General features: G+C 47.0%; 2 protein-coding genes across 2 annotated transcripts; one reads left to right on the plus strand and one right to left on the minus strand.

Moving 5' to 3' along the window:
- The first annotated feature begins 6,216 nt into the window (after window positions 1–6,216).
- On the plus strand, window positions 6,217–18,635 carry LOC138977918 (uncharacterized). Its single transcript, XM_070350522.1, has one exon. It carries the CDS (start codon window positions 9,463–9,465, stop codon window positions 12,064–12,066), a length of 2,604 nt encoding a protein of 867 aa, XP_070206623.1. The 5' UTR covers window positions 6,217–9,462; the 3' UTR covers window positions 12,067–18,635.
- A 1,171-nt stretch (window positions 18,636–19,806) lies between these two features.
- Window positions 19,807–20,830, minus strand: LOC138979092 (tol-Pal system protein TolA-like). Its single transcript, XM_070351903.1, has 2 exons — window positions 20,777–20,830; window positions 19,807–20,259 (listed from the first exon to the last, which is right to left on the minus strand). Exons 1-2 carry the CDS (start codon window positions 20,828–20,830, stop codon window positions 19,807–19,809), a joined length of 507 nt encoding a protein of 168 aa, XP_070208004.1.
- Between the last annotated feature and the right edge of the window lie 4,064 nt (window positions 20,831–24,894).

Below are 24,894 nucleotides of genomic sequence, written 5' to 3' on the forward strand. Positions count from 1 at the left end.
AGAGTTAGACATATTGAGAAACCAAAGTGGCTTGATCAAGAAACAGAAGATGCTGCAAACCACAGGGATTATTTGAAAGCAAAGGGTGATTTTGAAGGATATAAACGGCAAAGAAATAATGTAAGTTCCCTAAAAAGAACTAAAAAACCCAACTATTTCACTGAACAAGTGTCATCTAAACAAGATTCAAAATCAATTTGGAAAGCCATTAATTTATTAACAAACAAGCGTTCTAGTTGCTCCCATGGGGTCGCCTTCACGCGGCGGGAGTGTTTCCACAGAGCTACCCCACCCCTTTACTTCTCTTCTTTTGTCTTATTTCTGCCTTACCAGTCCTTTCACCTATATTTCCTTCCAAGAAAACTCTCCCTACTATTCCCTGCAGATTTCCAATTCTTTTCTTGTTGTCTTATTTCTATCTGACTGGATCCATCACCTTTATTTCACTTACCAAAAGTCTTCTTTTCCACATCCTTATTTCTCTGCACCCCGCATGTCGTAAGAGGCGACTAACGGATTATGTTTCTCCTTTTACCCTTGTTTGGTGGTTCTTGTATGGAGTATGGTCAATGTTTGTAAAGATTTTGGTCAGGCAGTATGTAAGAAATGTTTGGTCCTTTGTACTGGAAGCTTGCATTCTCCCAGTAGGGTCATGTATTGTACTACGTTGCAGGCCCCTGGAGCAATTTTTTGATTAGTGCTTTTGTGAACAAGAAACACTTAACAAGTGGCTCTATCCCATCTCCCCCCTTTCCCCTATCCCATCTCCCCCCTTTCCCTCGTCGCGATATAACCTTCGTGGTTGAAAACGACGTTAAACACCAAATAAAGAAAGAAAGAAAGCGTTCTAGTTCACACCCTACTGCCATGAAAAATATTTCCGCTGATAAACTTAATTTACATTTTTCTACAGTGGGGCAAAAAGTTATTCCTATTGATAGAACACAAGAAAATGATTTAAATACCTTAATAGATCATTGCAAATCCAAGAGAATAGAGGCAGAAATGCTGCTAAAACACATGACTGTGTCTGAAGTTTACTTTGCACTTGTTCATCTCAAACAAACAGGAACCCGGGGTGTAGATAGAATTGACAGTAACATATTGAAAATAGCTGCTCCTGTAATCACAGACACCTTGACATACATGTACAACTTATGCATTACCACCTCTTATTTTCCAACATCATTTAAGCAAGCTAAGGTAATCCCTCTGTTTAAATCAGGTGATCCTTCTGATCCTTCTAATTACAGGCCTATTTCAATCCTGTCACCACTTTCAAAACCCTTGGAAAAACATATATATAAACATGCCCTAGCACATTTTAATAAAAACAATTTATTCCATCCAAAACAATCTGGTTTTCGCAAAAAGCACTCATGTCATACAGCTCTTATAAATCTAATTGATCAATGGCTAACAAACATAAATTCCAACACATTTTCTGCAGCACTGTTTGTGGATTTTGCAAAGGCGTTCGATGTTATTGATCATTCTCTTCTCATCAGGAAATTGTCAATATATGTCACCCTCCACCACGAAATGAGTCGCATGACACCTCGCGCGGTTCTGTGCTAGGCTTCATATATGTCCGGGGAGTGTCTGGTAACAGTGTGAGGGTCACCTTAGTCACAGGCTTATAACTCAAACCGTTTTCGCTTTTTTCTAAAACGGGTTTCACCACTAGATAGAGCATACAAAACTCTGTAGGAAAATGTAAAAATATGAAAATCATGCAAATGTGACATGCGACTCATTTTGTGGTGGAGGGTCACATATGGCATGCAATGCACCACCATTAATATTCTTAAATCTTTTCTTTTAAATAGAAAACAAATTACATTTACTAATGCATCATATTCAAATGAAAGTATATATGGGGTCCCACAGGGATCTGTTTTAGGCCCATTATTGTTCTCCATTTATGTCAATGATTTACCACTTTGCATACGTAATAACTGTGAGTTGTTTGCAGATGACACTACTATTCACTCTAGTCACCATTCCATAAATTATTTATCAAAAACTCTCCAAGAAAGCATTGATGCACTTCTGAATTGGTCAGAGTTAAACCATATGTCTCTTAACCATACAAAAACAAAATGTATGCTCATAACCACAAGACAGAAACAACAAAATCTATTATCGAGCATTCCACCTCTTTATATTAAAAATCAAGTAGGCCTATTGGAAGAAGTGTCTCACCATAAAGTCCTTGGTGTAAAGATTGATAATAATGTATTATGACATGATCACATTGATTACATCTGTAAGATTGCTTCCCAAAAAATATATCAGTTATCAAAAATAAAACATTTCTTGAATCTCCACTCGCGAAAGATTTTTTTTACAATCACATCTTGTCAAATATTGATTATGCATCCACTGTATGGGATTGTGCAAGTGCTAATGTTTTGAAACCTTTAGCCAGTCTTCACAGAAGAGCAGTTAAGCTTATTATGCTAAAAAATCACACTCCTTCAGAATCTGATTATAAAATATTGCAAGTATTACCATTTCAACAAAGATTAATCTATACATATAAATAAAAGAGAGTGTCTGTCTGTCTGTCTGTGTGTGTGTGTGTCTGTCTGTCTGTGATCGCCATACCTCAGAGATGGCAAAAGATAAGCACAAGATATTTTGCATGCACACTGCCCTGGACCCACAAATGTGCACCTGGGTTTTAGTTTCTCCAGACATTGTTTCCTTCCTCGGATAATTACCCTCCCCATCTATCAATACAGTCTATATAGTGCAAGGGAGGTAAGTCATGCTTTGTCACCCACGGAAGGGAGGTAACTCTCATCAAACCAGTATACCGTGTCATTCTCAAGGGTTACCCCCCGCCCGCTATCATCCCGCCGCCCCCCCCCCCCCCCCCCCCACACACACACTAACCCTGCCCCCTGCTCCCCCCCCCTGCCTTCCAGATCATCGCGAATAATGTTTACGAAACGATCGCCTCAGTGGAAGATCACGAGAATTTACAGATTTCTCTCCCCTGTTCAAAAAGGTATGACGCGCTCACTCATGAGGTACAAGATACAAGATACAAGAAATTTTATTGTCCTCATCAATACAAGGAAATTTGGCATGTGTGTGGCAAGACATAATACACTGATACATAGACATTTACAAAGCAACAACTGAAGTTCAATATCAACACACCCTTACGCACACATACCCACTACTTCAGACACACAGGCTACATGTGCCCCTCGGACGTACGCAACCCACAATTCACCCAGCCATACAACTCCACATGCACTTACTCATTCATGCAGCACTCTAGCGCCCGGCCATGCACAACTCACACACTGGAACCCTCGTACGGCTACATATGACACCCGCACAAACATTACAGCCTCAAACATCGTACTAGATCTACAACTAACAAGCATACATCCACTATCAAACACCGAATACATCATCACACATTACATCATAACATATTGCATTATAACACACGCACAAACATTACAACATCAAACATCGTACTATAATCTATGCGTGCTTTGATCAGACGGTAACTACAGTGGGTGTGAGAAGGGGTAAACAAATCACGAAGAACACGTTGAACCAAATAGAAACTTGCCTTGCCTATACATCCAAATGTATGAGCTCACACTGTCATTTTTCTTATCCACATTGGAATAAGATTCGAGAGGTTTCTGAGAGAGGGGAGAGCAGAAACACCCGGGCGAAGCCGGGCCTGACTGCTAGTGTATAATAAGAAATTCCTCCGAGGTAGGAAAAACACCCCCGTCCTTACCATTCTCACTGCCACCAACTGAGAAGGTTATTTCCCTTTGACCATTAATATGTCCCTCTATAAGTCCTTGTAGAATCTTAATCCACCAATAACTCCCTAACCGTGTGTTTGACTGGTCCCAATTTTTGTAAGGACCGTCTCAGGAATGTATAGAACCTGTTCACCAAGTTTGGTGACGATCGGTCCGTTCATTCTTGAGATCTATATGCGAACACAAACACACAAACAAACAAACAAACACATCGACCGAATCCTATACACACCCCTATACCGGGGGTGTAATAAAGGTGTTATAATGCATAAAGTGATGTCAGGACATGCACCGGAGACATTACGTGATAATTTTATTTTGAACTATAACAGACTAAAGCCTTCTTTATTCAGGTGCGGTCCTATGGAACTCACAGCCTATTTTTCTTAAGCATAAAACAAACACAGACAGCTTCAAAAAAAAATTAAACATGTGCTGAATGGTTCATCAATTCATTTAAAATGTATGTGCATGTTAAACAAAATTATAATAATATGCAGATCTAAATTAAGTTATGTTAAAAATTGACACTTTTTATCATTGGAAATTGTACTTAAAATGCAGCATGACAATTTATTTTTAAATTTGTATCTGTATATACAGTTATAATGTATTAAGTTTGATGTGATAGTTCTTTGATTATATTGTTTTCTGTTCTTGTTGACCCTATTTTAGGGCGAGGGCTGGATGTAAAAAAGCAATATTCTTGCTTATCTATTACCCTCGATAATAAAGATTTTGTCTTGTCTTGTGTGTGTGTGTCTCTCTCTCTCTCTCTCTCTCTCTCTCTCTCTCTCTCTCTCTCTCTCTCTCTCTCACGATCAAGTACATTCCATCGATATTGATGCATTTTAACCTTAACACGGTTATAATTCATCTTTAGATTTTACTTCAGCTTTCTCCCCAGCCTATGACGGCAGACATGATGACTGTTTTGCCACGGTTTATGTCTGTGTTAATCAGATTGTCATAAGCTAATGAGTTGAAACTGGCAGTGTGTGTGTGGAGAGACTGGAGAGAGAGAGAGAGAGAGAGAGAGAGAGAGAGAGAGAGAGAGAGAGAGAGAGAGAGAGAGAGAGAGAGAGAGAGAGAGAGAGAGAGAGAGAGAGAGAGAGAGAGAGAGAGAGAGAGAGAGAGAGAGAGAGAGAGGGGTAGTTTGTTCTCGCTGCGATTCCTTCCCCCCTACGTCCCCTGGAATGCCGTGGCCTTGAAAAGCACATCCCCCCTCCACCCTCCACCCTTTCATCCGCAACCGTCCCCCCCTACCCCCCCCCCCCCCCCCCGCCCGGCCCCCAGGTACACATACCTCTCTCTGTTCAGTATTGCGCTCTGTTTCCCGGTCCCTCTGTTTGATCTCTGGCGCGTGTGTGTGTGTGTGTGTGTGTGTGTGTACGGAGTGTGAGTGTGTGTCTGTGTGTGTGTGTTTTATTCAGTCAAGAGTCAAGGTGATTTACTCATGCAGAAGAGAGAGGGGGCTGAGGGAGGTCACACGGAGGGAGGTCACACGGTGCAGGTTTATGACTTTAGACAAGGGAAGATTTAGAACCACTCCGGCACTCGAAGAACACGATATGACCGTGACTAACACGAGATTTAGAGCCACTTGAAAAATGTTCAACATATGACCGTGCCTAACAATAACATGACTACGTGTGTGTTTCAGACATGGCGGCGTGCGGTACCAGACACTGAGCAGCGGGGCGGTTCTCTCTGAAGGGATAGTGTGAGTGTCCGCATCGTTACACCGGGCATCTTCTGCACCCCTCACTACACCGCCAGCCCTCAACAACAACAACAACAACAACAACAACAACAACAACAACAACAACAACAACAACAACAACAACCCTTGATGACAAAAACTATGGAAATACCGTCACAGAGCCATGAGCTCTGTTACCATCACCACAGTGTCTGGCTGGGGTCGGTGTCAGACAGTTGCCCGTGGTAGTCAAACTCTGACCTGTGTGTGGGTGTCAGACAGTTGCCCGTGGTAGTCAAACTCTGACCTGTGTGTGGGTGTCAGACAGTTGCCCGTGGTAGTCAAACTCTGACCTGTGTGTGGGTGTCAGACAGTTACCCGTGCCGTAGTCAAACTATGCTACACACTTATCTGCGCTCTGAACAAGTGTACACGTAAAGAGGGAAGTAGGGAAAGACTAAGAAACGAGCGAAGAAAAAAGTGTAGAGGTAAAAAAGGGAAGCAGGGGTTCCCAACCCTAAGCCCGATGATTCATCGATAGGGAAAGCCAGCAGCTCCCTTGACGCTGCAGACTCAACTAGCACAACACCTGTGCCGTCACACTTTTACCTGCCGCCAGGTAACGCCGCACGCTGCCAGACCGCCTCTACCTGTACAGGAAGCCAGGGAGGGAGGGAGGGGAGGCAGGAAGTGCGGGGGGGGGGGGGGGGACTGAGCGGAGAACATTCATCAAGACGGCTCTTTCTCTCCTTAGCTGGGTCGGAGAGAGGATGAGTGTTGTTTGCAGAGACACCAACAGTTGTTTGGCCGGCGGATGAAAGCAGGGGACAGGGAAGACGGGGGAGTGAGGGGGAGAGGAAGGGAGACTGACCGCTGTATGCCGGCTAGCCGCGTCGTGTGTAGAGAAACCCAGAACATGATGAGAGTCTGCTTGGCCGAGACTTTCACACACACTTTCACGAGGACGTGTGAAGGAGGTGCTGTTAGAAGTGCTAATAACACGACGCCCCTTCTCTCGCTCTGTGCGGGCGTTAAACTTCACTCGGTGTGTCTGTGACCAGTGTGGTAGGATAAGTGACAGCGGCCCATCAGCCAACCTGGGGCAGGACCAGAGCCTTACCAGCAGGGAGGACAGAGATTGCTGATTGACCGACATCGTGGTCACTGTCACCACAGTCGCTGAAAAATTCAAGTATTGACACCCACGTCCACACAAAACGACTGATTATTTGGACTCGGAAATGAGCAGAAAAGTGATGGACTAGTTTACAAATAAGCAAGAAGTGATTGACCGACTTACAACTGAGCAGAACGGTGGTGAGAGTTGACTAAAGATTGTGGTAGACTAACGTTGGAATCTCTGAATCTTGTTCTGGTAGACTAAAGTTGGAATCTCTGAATCTTGTTCTGGTAGACTAACGTTGGAATCTCTAAATCTTGTTCTGGTAGACTAACGTTGGAATCTCTGAATCTTGTTCTGGTAGACTAACGTTGGAATCTCTGAATCTTGTTCTGGTAGACTAACGTTGCAATCTCTGAATCTTGTTCTGGGCCAAGCACCAAGCAGAGCAGTGTCTTCGCAGTGTTATGTCGGCGTGAAAGACGTTCACGTATTCTTCATCAGTAATAACTTCCCTTTCAAACCCTGACTGTCCGTGACCCTACGAGGCTGCCCACTGCCTTGCCTTATACTATAGCTAGTGTGATAATTGTGTGCTGGAAGTGAGCGGCGAATTGTGACTCAGGGGCTGGCAGATCTAGCGCGTGAATGAGTGTCTGAACTGGGCCCAAGTTACGTGCCCCTTGGGGAAAGGTGTGACTTAATTGAATGAAGTGTGAAGAAGTAAGTAGAGTGTGAAGAGACTGGTCCTGCTGGCCGTGATTAGCGAGCGAGAAGAAGACTGACCGTGACTGCAGCGTAATTAAGTGGAAAGTGCCACTGGACAACTAGTCGTTACTTGACCAGCGTGCCCAGAGTTGTGAGTTGTCGGTCAGTCGTTGAGAGGTGACCAGAGCAAGTGTCGCGCTGCACACTGCGTGGTGTGTCCGGAGGGTCAGTGTTGGTGTCAGTGAGATATTGACCCGACAGTGGAGACAGGCTGACCGTCACAAGGACACAGTCGTTGGTCACAGTGCCTCCCTCCCCCCCCTCCCCCACATTCTGATTGCTGGGAGGCATTCTCCAAGTCCTGGCTCGTTCCATGCAGTTTCTGCTGCAATGTTCGGAGAGATAGTTTGGTATTCCGAGACACTCCGTTCAAGGTCATGAAGTGACAGTGTGCGGCTCTAACCTTTTCCCTGTAGCAGCACAAGACACTCAGTCCAGTGCCAGAACATCAATCTGCAGGACTCTTCTTCTTCCAACAACAGCTACAAGTTTCTCATCTTCTGAAGGAAATAAATCACTAGACATAACATTGACACACTGAACGCTGATGTCCTGAAAAGTGTAAGTACAAGTGTACTACAAGTGTACTACGCTCTCCCGAGTGTTTTTAGAATCCACACGACAGGTTTGTGAACTTTGATCTATCTGGTGACGACTTGCTCCGAATAACACGCCCGTGTCCACAAGCAACAGAGAGAGAGAGTGGAGAAAGAGAGAGAAAGAGAGAGTCTCATCTTCGCACTGTGTTACAAACTCTCTTCCTCGGCCAACAAAGCCAGCCTTACCCCCCTCCTTTTGTGTGGCCAGTCAGACCTTCAAAGCCAGCTTTTAGTCAAACCCCCCTCCTTTTGTGTGACCAGTTAGACCTTCAAAGCCACGCTCTAGTTCTGGCTGTTTGGCTGTCAGTACGTGTGGCCACGAATAACCTTTGTGGACGGCGAGAACAGGTTAGGGGTTGATGGCCATATTTGCCTGTCGGACAAGATAAAGCCAGGTTTGACTCACTTTACGCGCTTCAAGGGGCCACTACTGTGTTTGGTTCACTGGAACACAAAATTTAATAAGACTGCTGTGTCAAGTAGGTTGTTGGAGATTATCGGACAGTTTATCAAGTGGCTGGTTGGAGATTATCGGACAGTTTATCAAGTGGCTGGTTGGAGATTATCGGACAGTTTATCAAGTGGCTGGTTGGAGACTATCGGACAGTTTATTAAGTGGCTGGTTGGAGATTATCGGCCCCAGTTTATCAAGTGCTGTTCACCAAAGGAACTGTTCTTAAAAGTGCGACACCGACTGTTGTGGAATTTCGAATCACGGAAAACGAATCACCTTTGAGTGGCTCCAGTGTGACACGGATGGCCTGCAGTCCACAGTGACAGTGTCTTGAAGCCAGGCCTGCAGTATTCCACAGTGACAGTGTCTTGAAGCCAGGCCTGCAGTCCACAGTGAAAGTGTCTTGAAGCCAGGCCTGCAGTCCACAGTGAAAGTGTCTTGAAGCCAGGCCTGCAGTCCACAGTGAAAGTGTCTTGAAGCCAGGCCTGCAGTCCACAGTGAAAGTGTCTTGAAGCCAGGCCTGCAGTCCACAGTGACAGTGTCTTGAAGCCAGGCCTGCAGTATTCCACAGTGAAAGTGTCTTGAAGCCAGGCCTGCAGTCCACAGTGAAAGTGTCTTGAAGCCACTCGTGATTTGACACAACGGATGGCCTGCAGTATTCCACAGTGAAAGTGTCTTGAAGCCAGGCCTGCAGTATTCCACAGTGAAAGTGTCTTGAAGCCAGGCCTGCAGTATTCCACAGTGAAAGTGTCTTGAAGCCACTCGTGATTTGACACAACGGACACAAGTTCAACTATTCCAACTGATGCGGGTTTTATTGGATAACATTGTGTACACATCAACAACACGCCCGGTCCACAGATACATTCGTTTGGACAACATGAATCCACCGAGTGAAGCCATTTGACCCCGTGGAAACGTGTGCATGTCTAAGGTCATCGTCAGTGCAGCACGTGACAGTGGTGAATGAGAAGAAGACACAATGCAGCCAGCTTGACCCAGGCAGTGTAACGATGCACAAATCACTGGGGCTGCAACCTCTGACCCTCAGTCACGTGACACGAGGTCAGGGCGAGGGAGAGACGTGGAGTTCAGACAGCGACTCCGGCATCACAGTGGACTCGCACTCCCCGCCCTCCAAGACTACTCCGGACTCCGGCATCTGTGCTGACCAGCCGTCATGGTCCCGCCCTCCCCCTCCCCCTCCCCCCGCCCTCCGCGCTGACTCCGCCGTGAAGCCAAGGGCGGTAAGTGGTGGCGGGAAGGTAGGGGCACGAGTGACGTCCCCTGAGGACGAGGCGGAGAGGCAGCGGAAACAGGACTACGTCAGGAACACGCTGCTAGAGTACGAGCGACAGCAACGACTGCAACAACAACAACACCAACAACACACACACCAACACCAACACCACCAACAACAACAACCACACAACGACAAACTCTACGCCGCCAATGTGTACAGCGGCCAGGGGGAGGAGGGGAGGCTCGGTCACCATGACAACACTCATCCTCGTGACGTCATCCCCAACGACTACGTCCCGTCACGCATGGTGCGCAAGATGGCGGACCCCTCACGTCACGTGGGTCACGTGACTGACACTGCGGATCACGTGACGTACCAGGACGTGTACCGGGGTGAGGGTGGTGGGGGTGGGGGTGACGAGGGGTACGGGTCAGTCACCACCTCCCTCTCCTCCCCCCTGTCCAGCAGCCTGTCCTCACTCACCACCGAAAGCTCCACGTCCAGTGCTAACGGCTCGCACCTCAGAGCGGGTCAAGGTCAGCCTGGGTCTACGAGAGCTCAGCCGGTGGCGGGCAGTGGGCGGCTTGTGCTGGCCAAGCGAGGCATGCTGGTCAAACGCCGCGACCTACCTCCCGTGGAGATGACGTCCCAGACCATGTCGCTGGAGGAGCGTCTGAGAGCGCTGACCACGATAGAGGAGGAGGACGCCGTCACTCAGCAAGGTCACGGTCACACTCACCTTGACCCAAGGACATGCTCAGGGTCGGGGTCAGGGCTGAGCAGTGAAGGAGTGTATTCAGTGATCAGCAAGCGACACGACAGAGCAGACAGACAAGGCAGCAACACGGATTCATCCCGTCCGACACCCACCTCGCGCTCAGCGATCAGTGAGCGAGACAGGGGGGCTGACCGAGACTACGCCACGTCCAGTCTGCACAGAGCCGTGCCGGTCAGGGTGGAGCCAGAGGGCGCGGCCTATCTGCCCGCCAGGGGGAGCCACGGGGACTGTGCACGTGGCGGGAACTCAGGGCGACAAACAGCTGTCAGCCACAGGCCACGAGGCGAGGGATCAGACAGTGCCGGGGGGCGGGGCGAGGGGACGGAGGGGGTTCGCTTCAAGGCGGGGGGCGGGGGCGTCAAGCTGAACGGACGTGGTCAGTTCGAGATAGACTACAGCTACTACCTCAAGGCCTCGCCCAGCGAAACCAACGACTACGTCAACACCTTCTCCCCCACCTTCCCCCGCTCCCACCCCGACCTCCCTCCCCCAGGGGAGTGTGGCGAGGTTTTTGAGGACGAGGGCGTGGCAGAGTCAGACCAGCCCAGCCCCCACCCTCCCCCCGCCTACACCCAGCAAGGTCAAGGTCGCTACTCGGGCAGGACGACGCCTACGTCACCGCGGGGTGGGGGGTACGGCTTGCGTCACGGGGGGGTGATGTGCTCCATGCCAGACCTCTCCCTCCACCGCCCCCCACCCCGCAGACACAGCGCCGACACCGACCTGGACCGTGACCTTGACCATGACCATGAGCGCTACACGCCCCGCCCCCAGCCCAGCGCGGGTCAGCCTGACCTTGTCACACGACGAAACCTCGCCCCGGGCAGCGGCTACAGCTCTCACAGCTCCGGGGGGCGGAGGGCGGGGCAGGGGGATCGCAACTCGTGTGACGTGGGCAGTCTGTATCACCTGTCAGACTTCTCTCAGACTTTCCCCCCCGCTCAGGGCGTGGTCGCCGACCGGTCTTCGCTCAACCTAGGGGACCTGCCGAGGATTCACGAGCAGCTTCGGGCCACGTCGGAGATGCTGCTGTCGTCAGGGAAGCGTCACCAGTTCGCGTCATCGTCAGACATCTACCGCCTGTTCCAGGGCCAGCACAATCAGCACAGCTCGGGCTTCGTTCAGGGGAGACAACCCCCTCACCGACACAGCTTCCACAACTTCTCATCCCCCCAATCTCTCCACAACTTTGCTGATGTCAGGTCACGTGTGCGCGCCAGCTCTGGCTCGTCCAATGGGGGTCGACCAGGGTCCAACCAACCGCAGTCGCCCACGTCAGGCGTCACATCCAGGCTACCTGCGCAAGGCCCGATGCGCGGCGACCACAACATCGTGGTTTCGTCGGACTGTGTAGGGTTCTCCCCCCACCTCCACGCCGCACCCTCCCCCTCCCCCACCCCCACCCCCAGCAGGGACAGCGACAACATGTACTGTAGTGAGCGTGACGTCAGCAATGTGTCTGGGCCAGGTGACGTCACGCAGTTGTCAGGGCAAGCCGAGGCGCAGAGACTGCGACAGGTGCTGGGTCAAGGTCAACAGTTCGCCACGGACCTCATCGAGGACGACGAGGGGGAGAAGCTATCCACTCTCGTCTGAAGACTGCCACAGGGATTGTATACAGTTGTATCAACACACGCATCGACCCAATGAAAACAAGGCGGTGTTCATTGATGACACACATAATGATATATGCATCGTACACAACTGTCTATACAGTGTTAACCACGTTGTGAACACACTTCCGGGATACACAGCGATTTAACACTTTCACAAACAATGACAAGTGCTAGGAACTTGTCTATCCGGAATATGAACTGAAGGGAGTGAAGACGCGGGTTGTTCCGAAGTACACACACACTCTATCACCGGCAATAACTCGTCTAGGATGTCAACACATGTATACACAGCCGGGGGATATACAGTGGTGTCAATACATCCACATATAATGTACAATGGTGTCAAGAGAAGCATTCACTCAAGAAACACACGGTGGTGTCAATACATCCACATATAATGTACAATGGTGTCAAGAGAAGCATTCACACAAGAAACACACGGTGGTGTCAATACATCCACATATAATGTACAATGGTGTCAAGAGAAGCATTCACACAAGAAACACACGGTGGTGTCAATACATCCACATATAATGTACAATGGTGTCAATATGCCCAAGTATAATTATGCATTAGATTCGGTGTGAATACAGTCTTAGTCGTGTAGCGAACACACTCCTTGAATATCTATCTATATATCCTTCTATAAAATTATATATATACACAATGAAAACTGGTACTGACTTGTTCAGCTAATCTATACGTCTGAGTCCTGGAATTGACTGGACCCAGTGGATACATTGTAGTACACACACAGTGAACGCTGGCTTGATGTGATGACGTCTGAGTCCTAGAGTTGATCTGACCCAGTGGATACATTGTAGTACACACACAGTGAACGCTGGCTTGATGTGATGACGTCTGAGTCCTAGAGTTGATCTGACCCAGTGGATACATTGTAGTACACACACAGTGAACGCTGGCTTGATGTGATGACGTGTGTGTCCTAGAGTTGATCTGACCCAGTGGATACATTGTAGTACACACACAGTGAACGCTGGCTTGATGTGATGACGTGTGTGTCCTGGAATTGACTGGACCCAGTGGATACATTGTAGTACACACACAGTGAACGCTGGCTTGATGTGATGACGTCTGAGTCCTAGAGTTGATCTGACCCAGTGGATACATTGTAGTACACACACAGTGAACGCTGGCTTGATGTGATGACGTGTGTGTCCTAGAGTTGATCTGACCCAGTGGATACATTGTAATACACACACTCACCGTACAGTGAACGCTGGTTTGACAGAAGCACGTTCACACGCATCAGGGTGGTATTGTGACGTCACGTGAAGACACTGGCGTGGATACAGAATAGTGTGTAATATTTATGTACGCGTGTTAATATAATATATGTCTTCCTTACCTTGACGAGATACGCAGCAACCGACTGGATAACTTGGTGTTACAGCAGCATTGAAAACACACGACGAGATAGTGTGGGCTTGTGTGTGTGCGTGTGTGTGTGTGTGTGTGTGTGTGTGTGTGTGTGTGTGTGTGTGTGTGTGTGTGTGTGTGTGTGTGTGTGTTGTTTTGAAGGTGCGAGTGTGATTCAGATGCACAGGAAACCAATGATATTATATAATATATTTTCAGTTGATTTTAAATTGTTATACAATAAAATACCTGTTAAAAAAATTGTCGTTTTAGTACCGATACCTGTGGTACTGTTAGTGAGAACAAGGTCAGACGATGTTTAAAGCCAAGTGTGTACTTAATTAAGTATGGCACATAACACAACAGCATGGCAGGTCTTAGTCAAAGGGTAGTTGTGACTATAGGAAATAACTTCACTGATTTTGTTAAACTCTTCGTTTCTTTAATTCAATCAAATCACATTCATTTTAGTTTAGTTTAATTTTAATTTATGTATCCTATTTTATGGAATTTATTTTCAATTACTTTCATGTATTTCATTTTTAATATAATAATTTGGTAGTTGTTTTCTATGTTGAGAGTTGAATGCTAGTTGCTACATACGGGTATAAGTGTATGACGTGAAGTGATGCGTGCAAGACATCCAGACGTCAGGGACTAAGTCATGCTAGAAATACCGCCCAGTCACACATGTCTGGTTGCTATGGTGATTATACAGTTGGATGATCAATATCATTTCTCGTTAGAAAAGACATGCATGTTTGCCATGAACTTTAGCCAGTATGGGTTTGACACATATATATATGTATATGCCGCAAACCTCATGCTGCCGATGCGGTTAGCTACACGACTGTGTTTGACATATGCCCCAAACCTCATTCTGCCGTTGCCGTTAGCTACAAGACTGTGTTTGGCATTTGCCCCAAACCTCATGCTGCCGATGCCGTTAGCTACACGACTGTGTTTGACATATGCCCCAAACCTCATTCTGTCGATGCCGTTATAGCTACAAGACTGTGTTTGGCATATGCACCAAACATCATGCTACCGATGCCGTTAGCTACACGACTGTGTTTGACATATGCCCCAAACCTCATGCTGCCGATGTCGTGAGCTACAAGACTGTGTTTGGCATATGCCCCAAACCTCATGCTGCCGATGCCGTTAGTTACACGACAGTGTTTGACATATGCCCCAAAACTTATTCTGCCGATGCCGTTAGCTACACGACTGTGTTTGACATATGCCCCAAACCTCTTGCTACCGATGCCGTTAGCTACACGACAGTGTTTGACATATGCCCCAAACCTCATGCTGCCGATGCCGTTAGCTACAAGACTGTGTTTGACATATGCCCCAAACCTCATGCTGCCGATGCCGTTCGCTACAAGACTGTGTTTGACATATGCCCCAAACCTCATGCTGCCGATGCCGTTAGCTACAAGACTGTGTTTGACCTATGCCCCAAACCTCATGCTGCCGATGGCGTTATAGCTACAAGACTGTGTTTAACATATGCCCCAAACCTCATGCTGCCGATGCCGTTAGCTACAAGACTGTGTTTGACATATGCCCCAAACCTCATGCTGCCGATGCCGTTAGCTACAAGACTGTGTTTGGCATATGCCCCAAACCTCATGCTGCCGATGCCGTTATAGCTTCAAGACTGTGTTTGATACATGCCCCAAACCTCATGCTGCCGATGGCGTTATAGCTACAAGACTGTGTTTAACATATGATCCAAACCTCATTCTGCCGATTCCGTTATAGCTACAAGACTGTGTTTGACACATGCTCCAAACCTCATGCTGGCGATGCCGTTAGCTACAAGACTGCTTTACTTCTGCCTAAGTTTTGTTATTATATATTTACACACGCCAAGCCCTCTTGAAATTGTCTCTAGAATGGAAAGTTTTCTTGAGTTTAGGTACCGGCATTACATCGTGCTGTGTGTGTTAGGTATTGTTATCTTTCGGCCCAAATGTTTCACGTTCCTTTATTCTTTCCAAAATAATCCCCATTCCATAAAAAAACCAAGTCGCGTAAGGCGAAATAACACCATTTAGTCAAGCTGTCGAACTCACAGAATGAAACTAAACGCACTGCTTTTTTCACCAAGACCACATATTCGTAGTTTCGTCAGTCTACCACTCGTGGCAAAGGCAGTGAAATCGACAAGCCATGCGGGAATAGTGCGGTAGTGGTCGCGCTGAGCAGGATAACACGCTTTTCTGTATGTCTATTCTTTTTAGCTTACTGAGTTTGTTTTTAATCCAAACATATCATATCTATATGTTTTTGAAATCAGGGACCGACAAGGAATAAGATTAAATTGTTTTTAAATCGATTTCGGAAAATTAATTTTAATCATAATTTTCATATTTTTAATTTTCAGAGCTTGTTTGTAATCCAAATATAACATATGTATATGTTTTTGGAATCAGAAAATGACGAAGAATAAGATGAAATTATATTTGGATCGTTTAATAAAGAAATAATTTTAATTACAAGTTTACGATTTTTAATGGCCAAACTCATTTATTAGTTTTTAAGCCACCAAGCTGAAATGCAATACCAAAGTCCGGCCTTCGTCGAAGATTGCTTGGCCAAAATTTCAATCCATTTGATTGAAAAATGAGGGTGTGACAGTGCCGCCTCAACTTTTACAAAAAGCCGGATATGACGTCATCAAAGGTATTTATCGAAAAAAGGAAAAAAAAAAGTCCGGGGATATCATTCTTGTATAGAATATAGTCAATGTTTGTAAAGATTTTAGTCAAGCAGTATGTAAGAAATGTTAAGTCCTTTGTACTGGAAACTTGCATTCTCCCAGTAAGGTCATATATTGTACTACGTTGCAAGCCCCTGGAGCAATGTTTTGATTAGTGATTTTGGGAACAAGAAACAATTAACAAGTGGCTCTATCCCATCCCCCCCCCCCCCCCTTCCCCGTCGCGATATAACCTTGAACGGTTGAAAACGACGTTAAACACCAAATAAAGAAAGAAAGAATCATTCCCAGAAACTCTCATGTCAAATGTCATAAAGATCGGTCCAGCAGTTTAGTCTGAATCGCTCTACACACACAGACACACAGACACACAGACACAGACACACACACACACACACTCACACACACACACACACACACACACACATACACCACGACCCTCGTCTCGATTCCCCCTCTATACCTGACACCTGACACCGAAGTTACATAAAGCAGTTGTTCGTTCACTTCACAAAGAGAGTTTCCGCACAAGGTCAAGGGCACATGCACACACACGAACGCTCGCATGCATGCAGGCTCTCATGCACATACGTACACACGCACGCAAACACACGCACGCACACACGCACGTACATACACACACACACACACACACACACACACGCACACACGCACACAGACACACACACACATGTACACGGTGGTACAGTTCGGGTAAAATCAACCCCACTGGACGTGCAGGTCTATGACAAGATACAAGCCAACACGGATCACTGTCTGTCACATGACACAGCACGTGATATAACGCAGGCTATTATTGTATTCTTTCAATGACAACTACAGTAGTACCTGCCATATCCGGTCACCCATTAGTCATTGCAAAGGTGACCGCAAATATCAGGTGGCCGTTCATTACAGGCCCCCTCCTCCTCCAAAAAACCCAAAAAAACACGATCAAGTTTTCATGAAGAAAAGAAAGCGATCATCCACGAGCCGCCGATTCATTGTCTCTGTTAGTTTTGCTTTCGTTTATACATCTTAATTATTTGCGTGTTTAACTCGATCGTCCTGGCTAAGCTATTGTTTCGTATGTTTCTATGTGTGTTGTTTGGATTATTATATATGTATTTGAGTGTCAGATAAACAAGTGTTTCAAACTCACATCAGCTGTGATCGATCCGGAAGTGACTGCCGTAAATGTACATGTATGCGCATGTCTGTATTTACAGTTTGCGCATGCGTAAGTATTCATGTCGTCTGCTCGTGCTGTGCCGTCTGTGCACACAACACACACACACACACACACACACACACACACACACCACAGGCGCTCGCCCGCGAAAGTGACAAGTGGCCGTTAAGTGGCCGCTCCTGTCGAGTAAGAGGGGCACCTTAGGGCAAAAATCAGTGACCGTTGACCGCGTCAGACAGGTTAACGGCCATTAAGAGTCAATTATAGAAGGAAAACTCATTAGTCATGGGAAAGCTGGCCGCTCCGGGTAGGTTCACGCCCACGAAAGGGCCGGAAATGGAAGGGACTACTGTATACCTGTGGTCAAAATCAGTCATGAAGCTCGGCGGCTCATACAATTGAGACTTGAGTGAGACCCCAAAGCAAGGACCTTACCATTGCACGAAGCCAGTGTGGAATTGATTCCGTGTGATGGCCCGATAAAGCGACTCCCTCTGGCGTGTAGTGTAGTGGAAAGATAACTTGAGGCGCTTTTCGTGTCATGACGTCCGACGAGCAACTTGTGACGAGCGTGTGCACAGGGAAATATCGAGCCTGAACTAGCATAGTCACTTCTTTGGCCGTGGCCTCCATAGCACAGTTACATCACCACTCTTATATATCCATTATTTACATTTGGTTTTATCTTTGTTTCTTTGTCAATCATATATTTCGTTGTTACTAGGTATTGTTAGTCTCTATACGGTGTTGGTTTGTTCACATCGCCGTTTATTTTGTTTATGACCGTCACATGAAAACAAACAAACGAACACACTCGCCCGCAACGTAACGCAACGTAACGTAACGTAAGTCTAAGAAGGACACTCGTGTGACGTCATGACACGAAAAGCGCTGTGAGTACTTTTCCCCTGGCTTTAGAGCGAGTCGATGACCTGCTTTGTGTTAGGCTGGGCATCAACTTGTTGCTGATTGTCGGTAGAGATTGTGGCTGGAGCATCAACTTGTTGCGCTTAGAACTGTACCCACGGAATACGCGCTATATAAGCTTCATATTGATTGATTGATTGTGGCTGGAGGATCAACTCAGTGTCACGTTGCTGACTGTTGGCAGAGATTGTAGCTAGAACTTTACGTTTGAACTTTGTGTTGCTCTGTCTGTGTAGTCAATTAAAACTGTTTTTGTACAATGATCACGTGATGTGAACGAAGAATTCTTGCCCAATGAAAGCCGACTCTTGTCACAGTCTTACTGATGTTGTGTGTGTGTGTGTGTGTGTGTGTGTGTGTGTGTGTGTGCGTGTGTGTGTGTGCGTGCGTGCGTGCGTGCGTGCGTGCGTGCGTGCGTGCCAGTGAGTGTGCCTGCATGCGTGTGCCGTGCGTGCGTGCGTGTGTGTGTGCACGTGTGTGTGTGTGTGCCAGTGAGTGTGTGTGTGTTCGCGTGCGTAGCCTAATTGCGGACAATCATGGACGATCTTTATATGGCACAAAACATATTTTACAATCCGAATGACATAACAAATACGGAACGTTGTCTATGACATAGTGCGCCATACACTGTGACAAGTCAGAAGTGACTGACTGTTTACGTGACGCCATTATTCACACTAAGATGCCATTATTCACACTAAAACGCCATTATTCACACTAAGACGCCAGTATTCACACTAAGGCGCCATTATTCACACTAAAACGCCATTATTCACACTAAGACGCCAGTATTCACACTAAGACGCCATTATTCACACTAAAACGCCATTATTTACACTAAGACGCCATTATTCACACTAAAACGCCATTATTCACACCAAGACGCCATTATTCACACCAAGACGCCAGTATTCACACCAAGACGCCATTATCATACTTAGACGCCACACTACACACACACACACACACACACACACACACACACACACACACACACACACACACACACACACACACACACACACACACACGTAATCAGTCATACCAGAGGAGAAAGAAGTAAATTCTGAAGTGTGAGCAATGTTTGCAGAAACGGAAACGAGTCAAGTAACACCGCAGTCAGACGAGTCAAGTAACACCGCAGTCAGACGAGTCAAGTAACACCGCAGTCAGACGAGTCAAGTAACACCGCAGTCAAACTGCGGACCAAGGGAGGCTACCACGTATAAGCACAACGCGAGTTACTGCTGCAGTTCTGTTCCTTGCCTGCCGAGTGCTTCGTCTGTCTTCAGACAGTGCATGAGATGAGAACTTGAACAAACTGAAGAAATTCACAAATGAATTATTGAACAGATGAACAGATGAATAAATGATGTGGTGATGAATAATGAATAAAATGTTTAATTCCCACAGTGGTACCTGAGGTGTGACGTCATTCATTACGAGGCCGCATGAACACGTTATTCATTAAACATCAACACAACGTGTATTTATGTCTCTTCTGCATCGTCAGCTGCTTCCCCTTTTTCTGCATCGTCAGCTGCTTCCCCTTTTTCTGCATCGTCAGCTGCTTCCCCTTTTTCTGCATCGTCAGCTGCTTCCCCTTGTTCTGCATCGTCAGCTGCTTCCCCTTTTTCTCCATCGTCAGCTGCTTCCCCTTTTTCTGCATCGTCAGCTGCTTCCTCTTTTTCTGCATCGTCAGCTGCTTCCCCTTTTTCTGCATCGTCAGCTGCTTCCCCTTTTTCTGCATCGTCAGCTGCTTCCCCTTGTTCTGCATCGTCAGCTGCTTCCCCTTTTTCTGCATCGTCAGCTGCTTCCCCTTTTTCTGCATCGTCAGCTGCTTCCCCTTTTTCTGCATCGTCAGCTGCTTCCCCTTTTTCTGCATCGTCAGCTGCTTCCCCTTTTTCTGCATCGTCAGCTGCTTCCCCTTTTTCAGTAAAGTCCTCGCACACGTCATACACATATCAACAGAGTGAACATGACGTCATAACACAAAGAGTTAACATGACGTGATAACACAAAGAGTTAACATGACGTGATAACACAAAGAGTTAACATGACGTGATAACACAAAGAGTGAACATGACGTGATAACACAAAGAGTGAACATGACGTGATAACACAAAGAGTGAACATGACGTCATAACACAAAGAGTTAACATGACGTGATAACACAAAGAGTGAACATGACGTGATAACACAAAGAGTGAACATGACGTGATAACACAAAGAGTGAACATGACGTGATAACACAAAGAGTGAACATGACGTGATAACACAAAGAGTTCAACCAGTAGTTGACAGAGGTCTTGAGAAGAACATGACGTGATAACACAAAGAGTTCAACCAGTAGTTGACAGAGATCTTGAGAAGAACATGACGTGATAACACAAAGAGTTCAACCAGTAGTTGACATAGATCTTGAGAAGAACATGATGTGATAACACATAGACGGCAGACCTGGAAACCACACATTGCACAGGCAGAGACGAAGGCCCGGCGCAAGCTAGCCATACTCAGGAAGCTGGCAGGTACCACCTGGGGAGCGAACGAGAAGATACTGAAGACAGTATACCAGGGAACAATCAGACCCCACCTCGAGTACGGCTCCACAGCGTGGTCAACCTCAGCAAAGACAAACCTGCAGAGCCTTGACCGTGTGCAAAACCAGGCCCTTCGACTCATCACCGGTGCAATGAAATCCACGCCCATCAAGGAAATGGAGAAGCTTACCACCATCCAACCCCTCTGTCAGAGAAGAGAAGCCAAGACTATGGTACAGGCCGAGAAGCTCAAGTGCCTACCCGACCACCCCATGAAGCACAGACTGAGCAACCTCACCAAGAACCGGCTTAAACGGAGCAGTTTTGTACACGAGAGCAAGAGACTTTCTCGACAGTACAGGGAAGTCCTTCCACAGAACACTCTACCTCTGACTCAAGAAGAAGAGGAAACCCCCAAGGCAACAGAGAAACCAGGCATCCAGATCTGCACCAGTGTTCCACATGTTACCTCAGGAGAAGATCAGAATGATACAGCTCGACAGGCACTCACCTTAGCCCTGATCGACGAACAGTACCCAAAAGAGGCGTGGATCCATGTATACACCGATGGATCAGCAACTAACGCCGTGCTCAATGGAGGTGCAGGCATTCTCATCCAGTTCCCTGGGGGACATACAGCTACATCCAGCGTTGCCACTGGCAAACACTGCACAAACTATAAAGCAGAAGCAGAAGCTCTCATGCAGGCCGCCTCCTTTGTTCAGGACTCCGCAGACCCTTGCTACCAAGTTGTCTTCCTCTCGGACGCCCTTTCAGTCCTTCAGGCCCTAGAGAACGACAAACTCCCACAGCTGGCCAAAGCATTACAGATGGTCAGACAAACCAGAAGAGTTGTCCTCCAGTGGATACCAGCACACTGTGGGATACCAGGAAATGAAAGGGCAGATGAGCTGGCAAAAGAAGGAGCCGTGGAAGACCAACCTGAAAACAGTGTCAGCTTTAGTGAGCAGAAGACAATCATCAAGGCATTGATGAGGCCAAGGACAAACAGAGATGACTACCACACAATGTCCAGAGAGCAGCAAGTCAACCTCATCAGGCTGCGTACTGGCCACAACAGGCTCAATGCTCACATGAACCGAAAGTTCAAGCTGGCGCCATCACCAACCTGTGCCTGCGGTCAAGAGGACCAAACAGCGGAACACATCTTACAGCGATGTCCCTTACTAGATGAGGAACGAAAAGAAGTGTGGCCGTCACCAACTCCCTTGCAGACCAAACTATACGGCAGTCGACAGGAGTTGGAGAAAACGACAACATTTATCACCAGTGCTGGACTGATTGTGTAACCTCTGCGAACGCCAAGAAGAAGAAGAAGAAGAGAAGAACATGATGTGATAACACAAAGAGTTCAACCAGTAGTTGACATAGATCTTGAGAAGAACATGACGTGATAACACAAAGAGTTCAACCAGTAGTTGACATAGATCTTGAGAAGAACATGACGTGATAACACAAAGAGTTCAACCAGTAGTTGACATATACTGTTCAAAAAAAGAAACGCATAGTTGCTACTTGCCAAATTTGTTTTATTTTTCGAAAAAATTAACAGAAAATCCAATATTTAGATTATTTGTTTGAAATTTGGTATGGACACAGTTGAATGCACACACAGTTCATTTGCATCTTCAAATCAATCAGTCAATCAATACGATTGGGTGCCGAGGCTGTCAAGTCAGTAGGGGGTGTGACTGCCTTGAGCAGCAACAACTGCCCGGCACCTTCTGGGCATGGACTGGATCAGATGCCGGATATCTTGCTGTGGGATGGTGTCCCACTCCTCCTGAAGTGCCTGCAACAGATCGCGGTGATTTGCCGGCGCTTCTTCTCGCCTGCGCACACGTCTGTCCAATTCATCCTGCCCAGAGGTGTTCTATCGGGTTCATGTCTGGCGACATGGATGGCCAGGGAAGCACCTGGACATGGTGGTCGGTGAGGAACTGGGTGGTGAGTCGTGCTGTGTGCGGGCGAGCGTTGTCCTGCTGGAATATGTGACCCTCCACCACGAAATGAGTCGCATGTCACCTCGCGCGGTTCTGCGCTAGGCTTGATATAAGTCCGGGGAGTGTCTGGTATCAGTGTGTGGGTCACCTTAGTCACAGGCTTATAACTCAAACAGTTTTCGCTCTTTTCTAAAACGGTTTTCACCACTGGATAGAGCATAAAAATCTCGTTATGAAAAAGTAAAAATATGAAAATCATGCATTGGTGACATGCGACTCATTCCGTGGTGGAGGGTCACATATGGCATCCTGGTCAGCCAGAAGAGGAAGGGCGTGTGGGCGCAGAATTTCCTCCACGTATCGCTGGGCAGTTATGCGCCCTTGGACGTGCACCAGGGTGCTCCTTCCAGCGGTATTGATCGCCCCCCACACCATGACGCCTCCACCACCATGAACGGGTGCCTCATCCACACAGTTGGGCGCGTAACGTTCGTTTACTCTCCGGTAGACCCTCCTCCGACCATCATGTCGCTGGAGCAGGAAGTAGGACTCGTCGCTGAACCACACGTGTCTCCAGTGATTCCGGACGGTCCAGCGAAGGTGCTGGTTGCCCCACTGCACTCGGTTCTGGCGATGGCGGCGGGTGAGGACAGCTCCTCTGTGAGGTCTGCGAGCTCTCAAACCAGCTTCATGCAGGCGGTTCCGCACGGTCTGGTCCGATAATCGGTGTGGCCCGGGGAGAGCCTGGACAGAAGATGAGGCCGACAGGAAACGATTCCGGAGGTGGCGGAGCCGTATGAAGCGGTCGTGAGCAGCAGTTGTCGCCCTTGGTCTTCCCGCTCGTGGCAAGTCAGCAACGGAGCCAGTGGCTTGAAACCTGACCCACAGTCTACTGATGGTGCTCTGGGACACGTGGAAGTGCCTGGCGATTGCACTTTGACTTTGGCCTGCTTGTAAACGACCCAATGCAATTTGGCGGTCTTCTCTGCTCAATCGGGCCATCTTTCGTCGCTGAATTGTCGTCTGATTTCTTTGTGGCGAACAATCCACTTTTATGGGTTTTGGAAGACATGGTGAGAGCTCAATATTCCCCGAGTTTCACGAGATTACACTGAAGCATGACGAGTGGTCATGCCAAATGAGCAATTTTGACATTGTAGCCACTGATAACGCATGCGTCACGTGCAGAGCTCACTTGTGGCAATGGACGAAAGGTCGACGACCAGATAAACATTTTCTGCAGTTTGGTGGATATCCTTGTAGCCATATAACTAAATTAACCAAATATTACAAGCTATGCGTTTCTTTTTTTGAACAGTATATAGATCTTGAGAAGAACATGATGTGATAACACACGAAATAGTTCAACCAGTAGTTGACAGAGGTCTTGAGAAGAACATGACGTGATAACACAAAGAGTTCAACCAGTAGTTGACAGAGGTCTTGAGAAGAACATGGCGTGATAACACAAAGAGTTCAACCAGTAGTTGACAGAGGTCTTGAGAAGAACATGATGTGATAACACAAAGAGTTCAACCAGTAGTTGACAGAGATCTTGAGAAGAACATGACGTGATAACACAAAGAGTTCAACCAGTAGTTGACAGAGGTCTTGAGAAGAACATGACGTGATAACACAAAGAGTTCAACCAGTAGTTGACAGAGGTCTTGAGAAGAACATGATGTGATAACACAAAGAGTTCAACCAGTAGTTGACATAGATCTTGAGAAGAACATGACGTGATAACACAAAGAGTTCAACCAGTAGTTGACAGAGATCTTGAGAAGAACATGATGTGATAACACACGAAATAGTTCAACCAGTAGTTGACAGAGGTCTTGAGAAGAACATGATGTGATAACACAAAGAGTTCAACCAGTAGTTGACAGAGATCTTGAGAAGAACATGATGTGATAACACAAAGAGTTCAACCAGTAGTTGACATAGATCTTGAGAAGAACATGATGTAATAACACAAATAGTTCAACCAGTAGTTGACAGAGGTCTTGAGAAGAACATGACGTGATAACACAAATAGTTCAACCAGTAGTTGACAGAGATCTTGAGAAGA

This window comes from Littorina saxatilis, linkage group LG10, assembly GCF_037325665.1.
Source record: "Littorina saxatilis isolate snail1 linkage group LG10, US_GU_Lsax_2.0, whole genome shotgun sequence".
NCBI classification, from domain to species: domain Eukaryota; kingdom Metazoa; phylum Mollusca; class Gastropoda; order Littorinimorpha; family Littorinidae; genus Littorina; species Littorina saxatilis.

Bases quoted from the DNA above. Each gene is read 5' to 3' on its own strand.
- LOC138977918 (XM_070350522.1), top strand. From the start codon at position 9,463: ATGCACAAATCACTGGGGCTGCAACCTCTGACCCTCAGTCACGTGACA.
- LOC138979092 (XM_070351903.1), bottom strand. From the start codon at position 20,830: ATGGCTAGCTTGCGCCGGGCCTTCGTCTCTGCCTGTGCAATGTGTGGT. The intron at 20,260-20,776 runs GTCTGCCGTCTA...GACGTGTGCGAG, and splicing joins GTGCAATGTGTGGTTTCCAG to GACTTTACTGAAAAAGGGGA.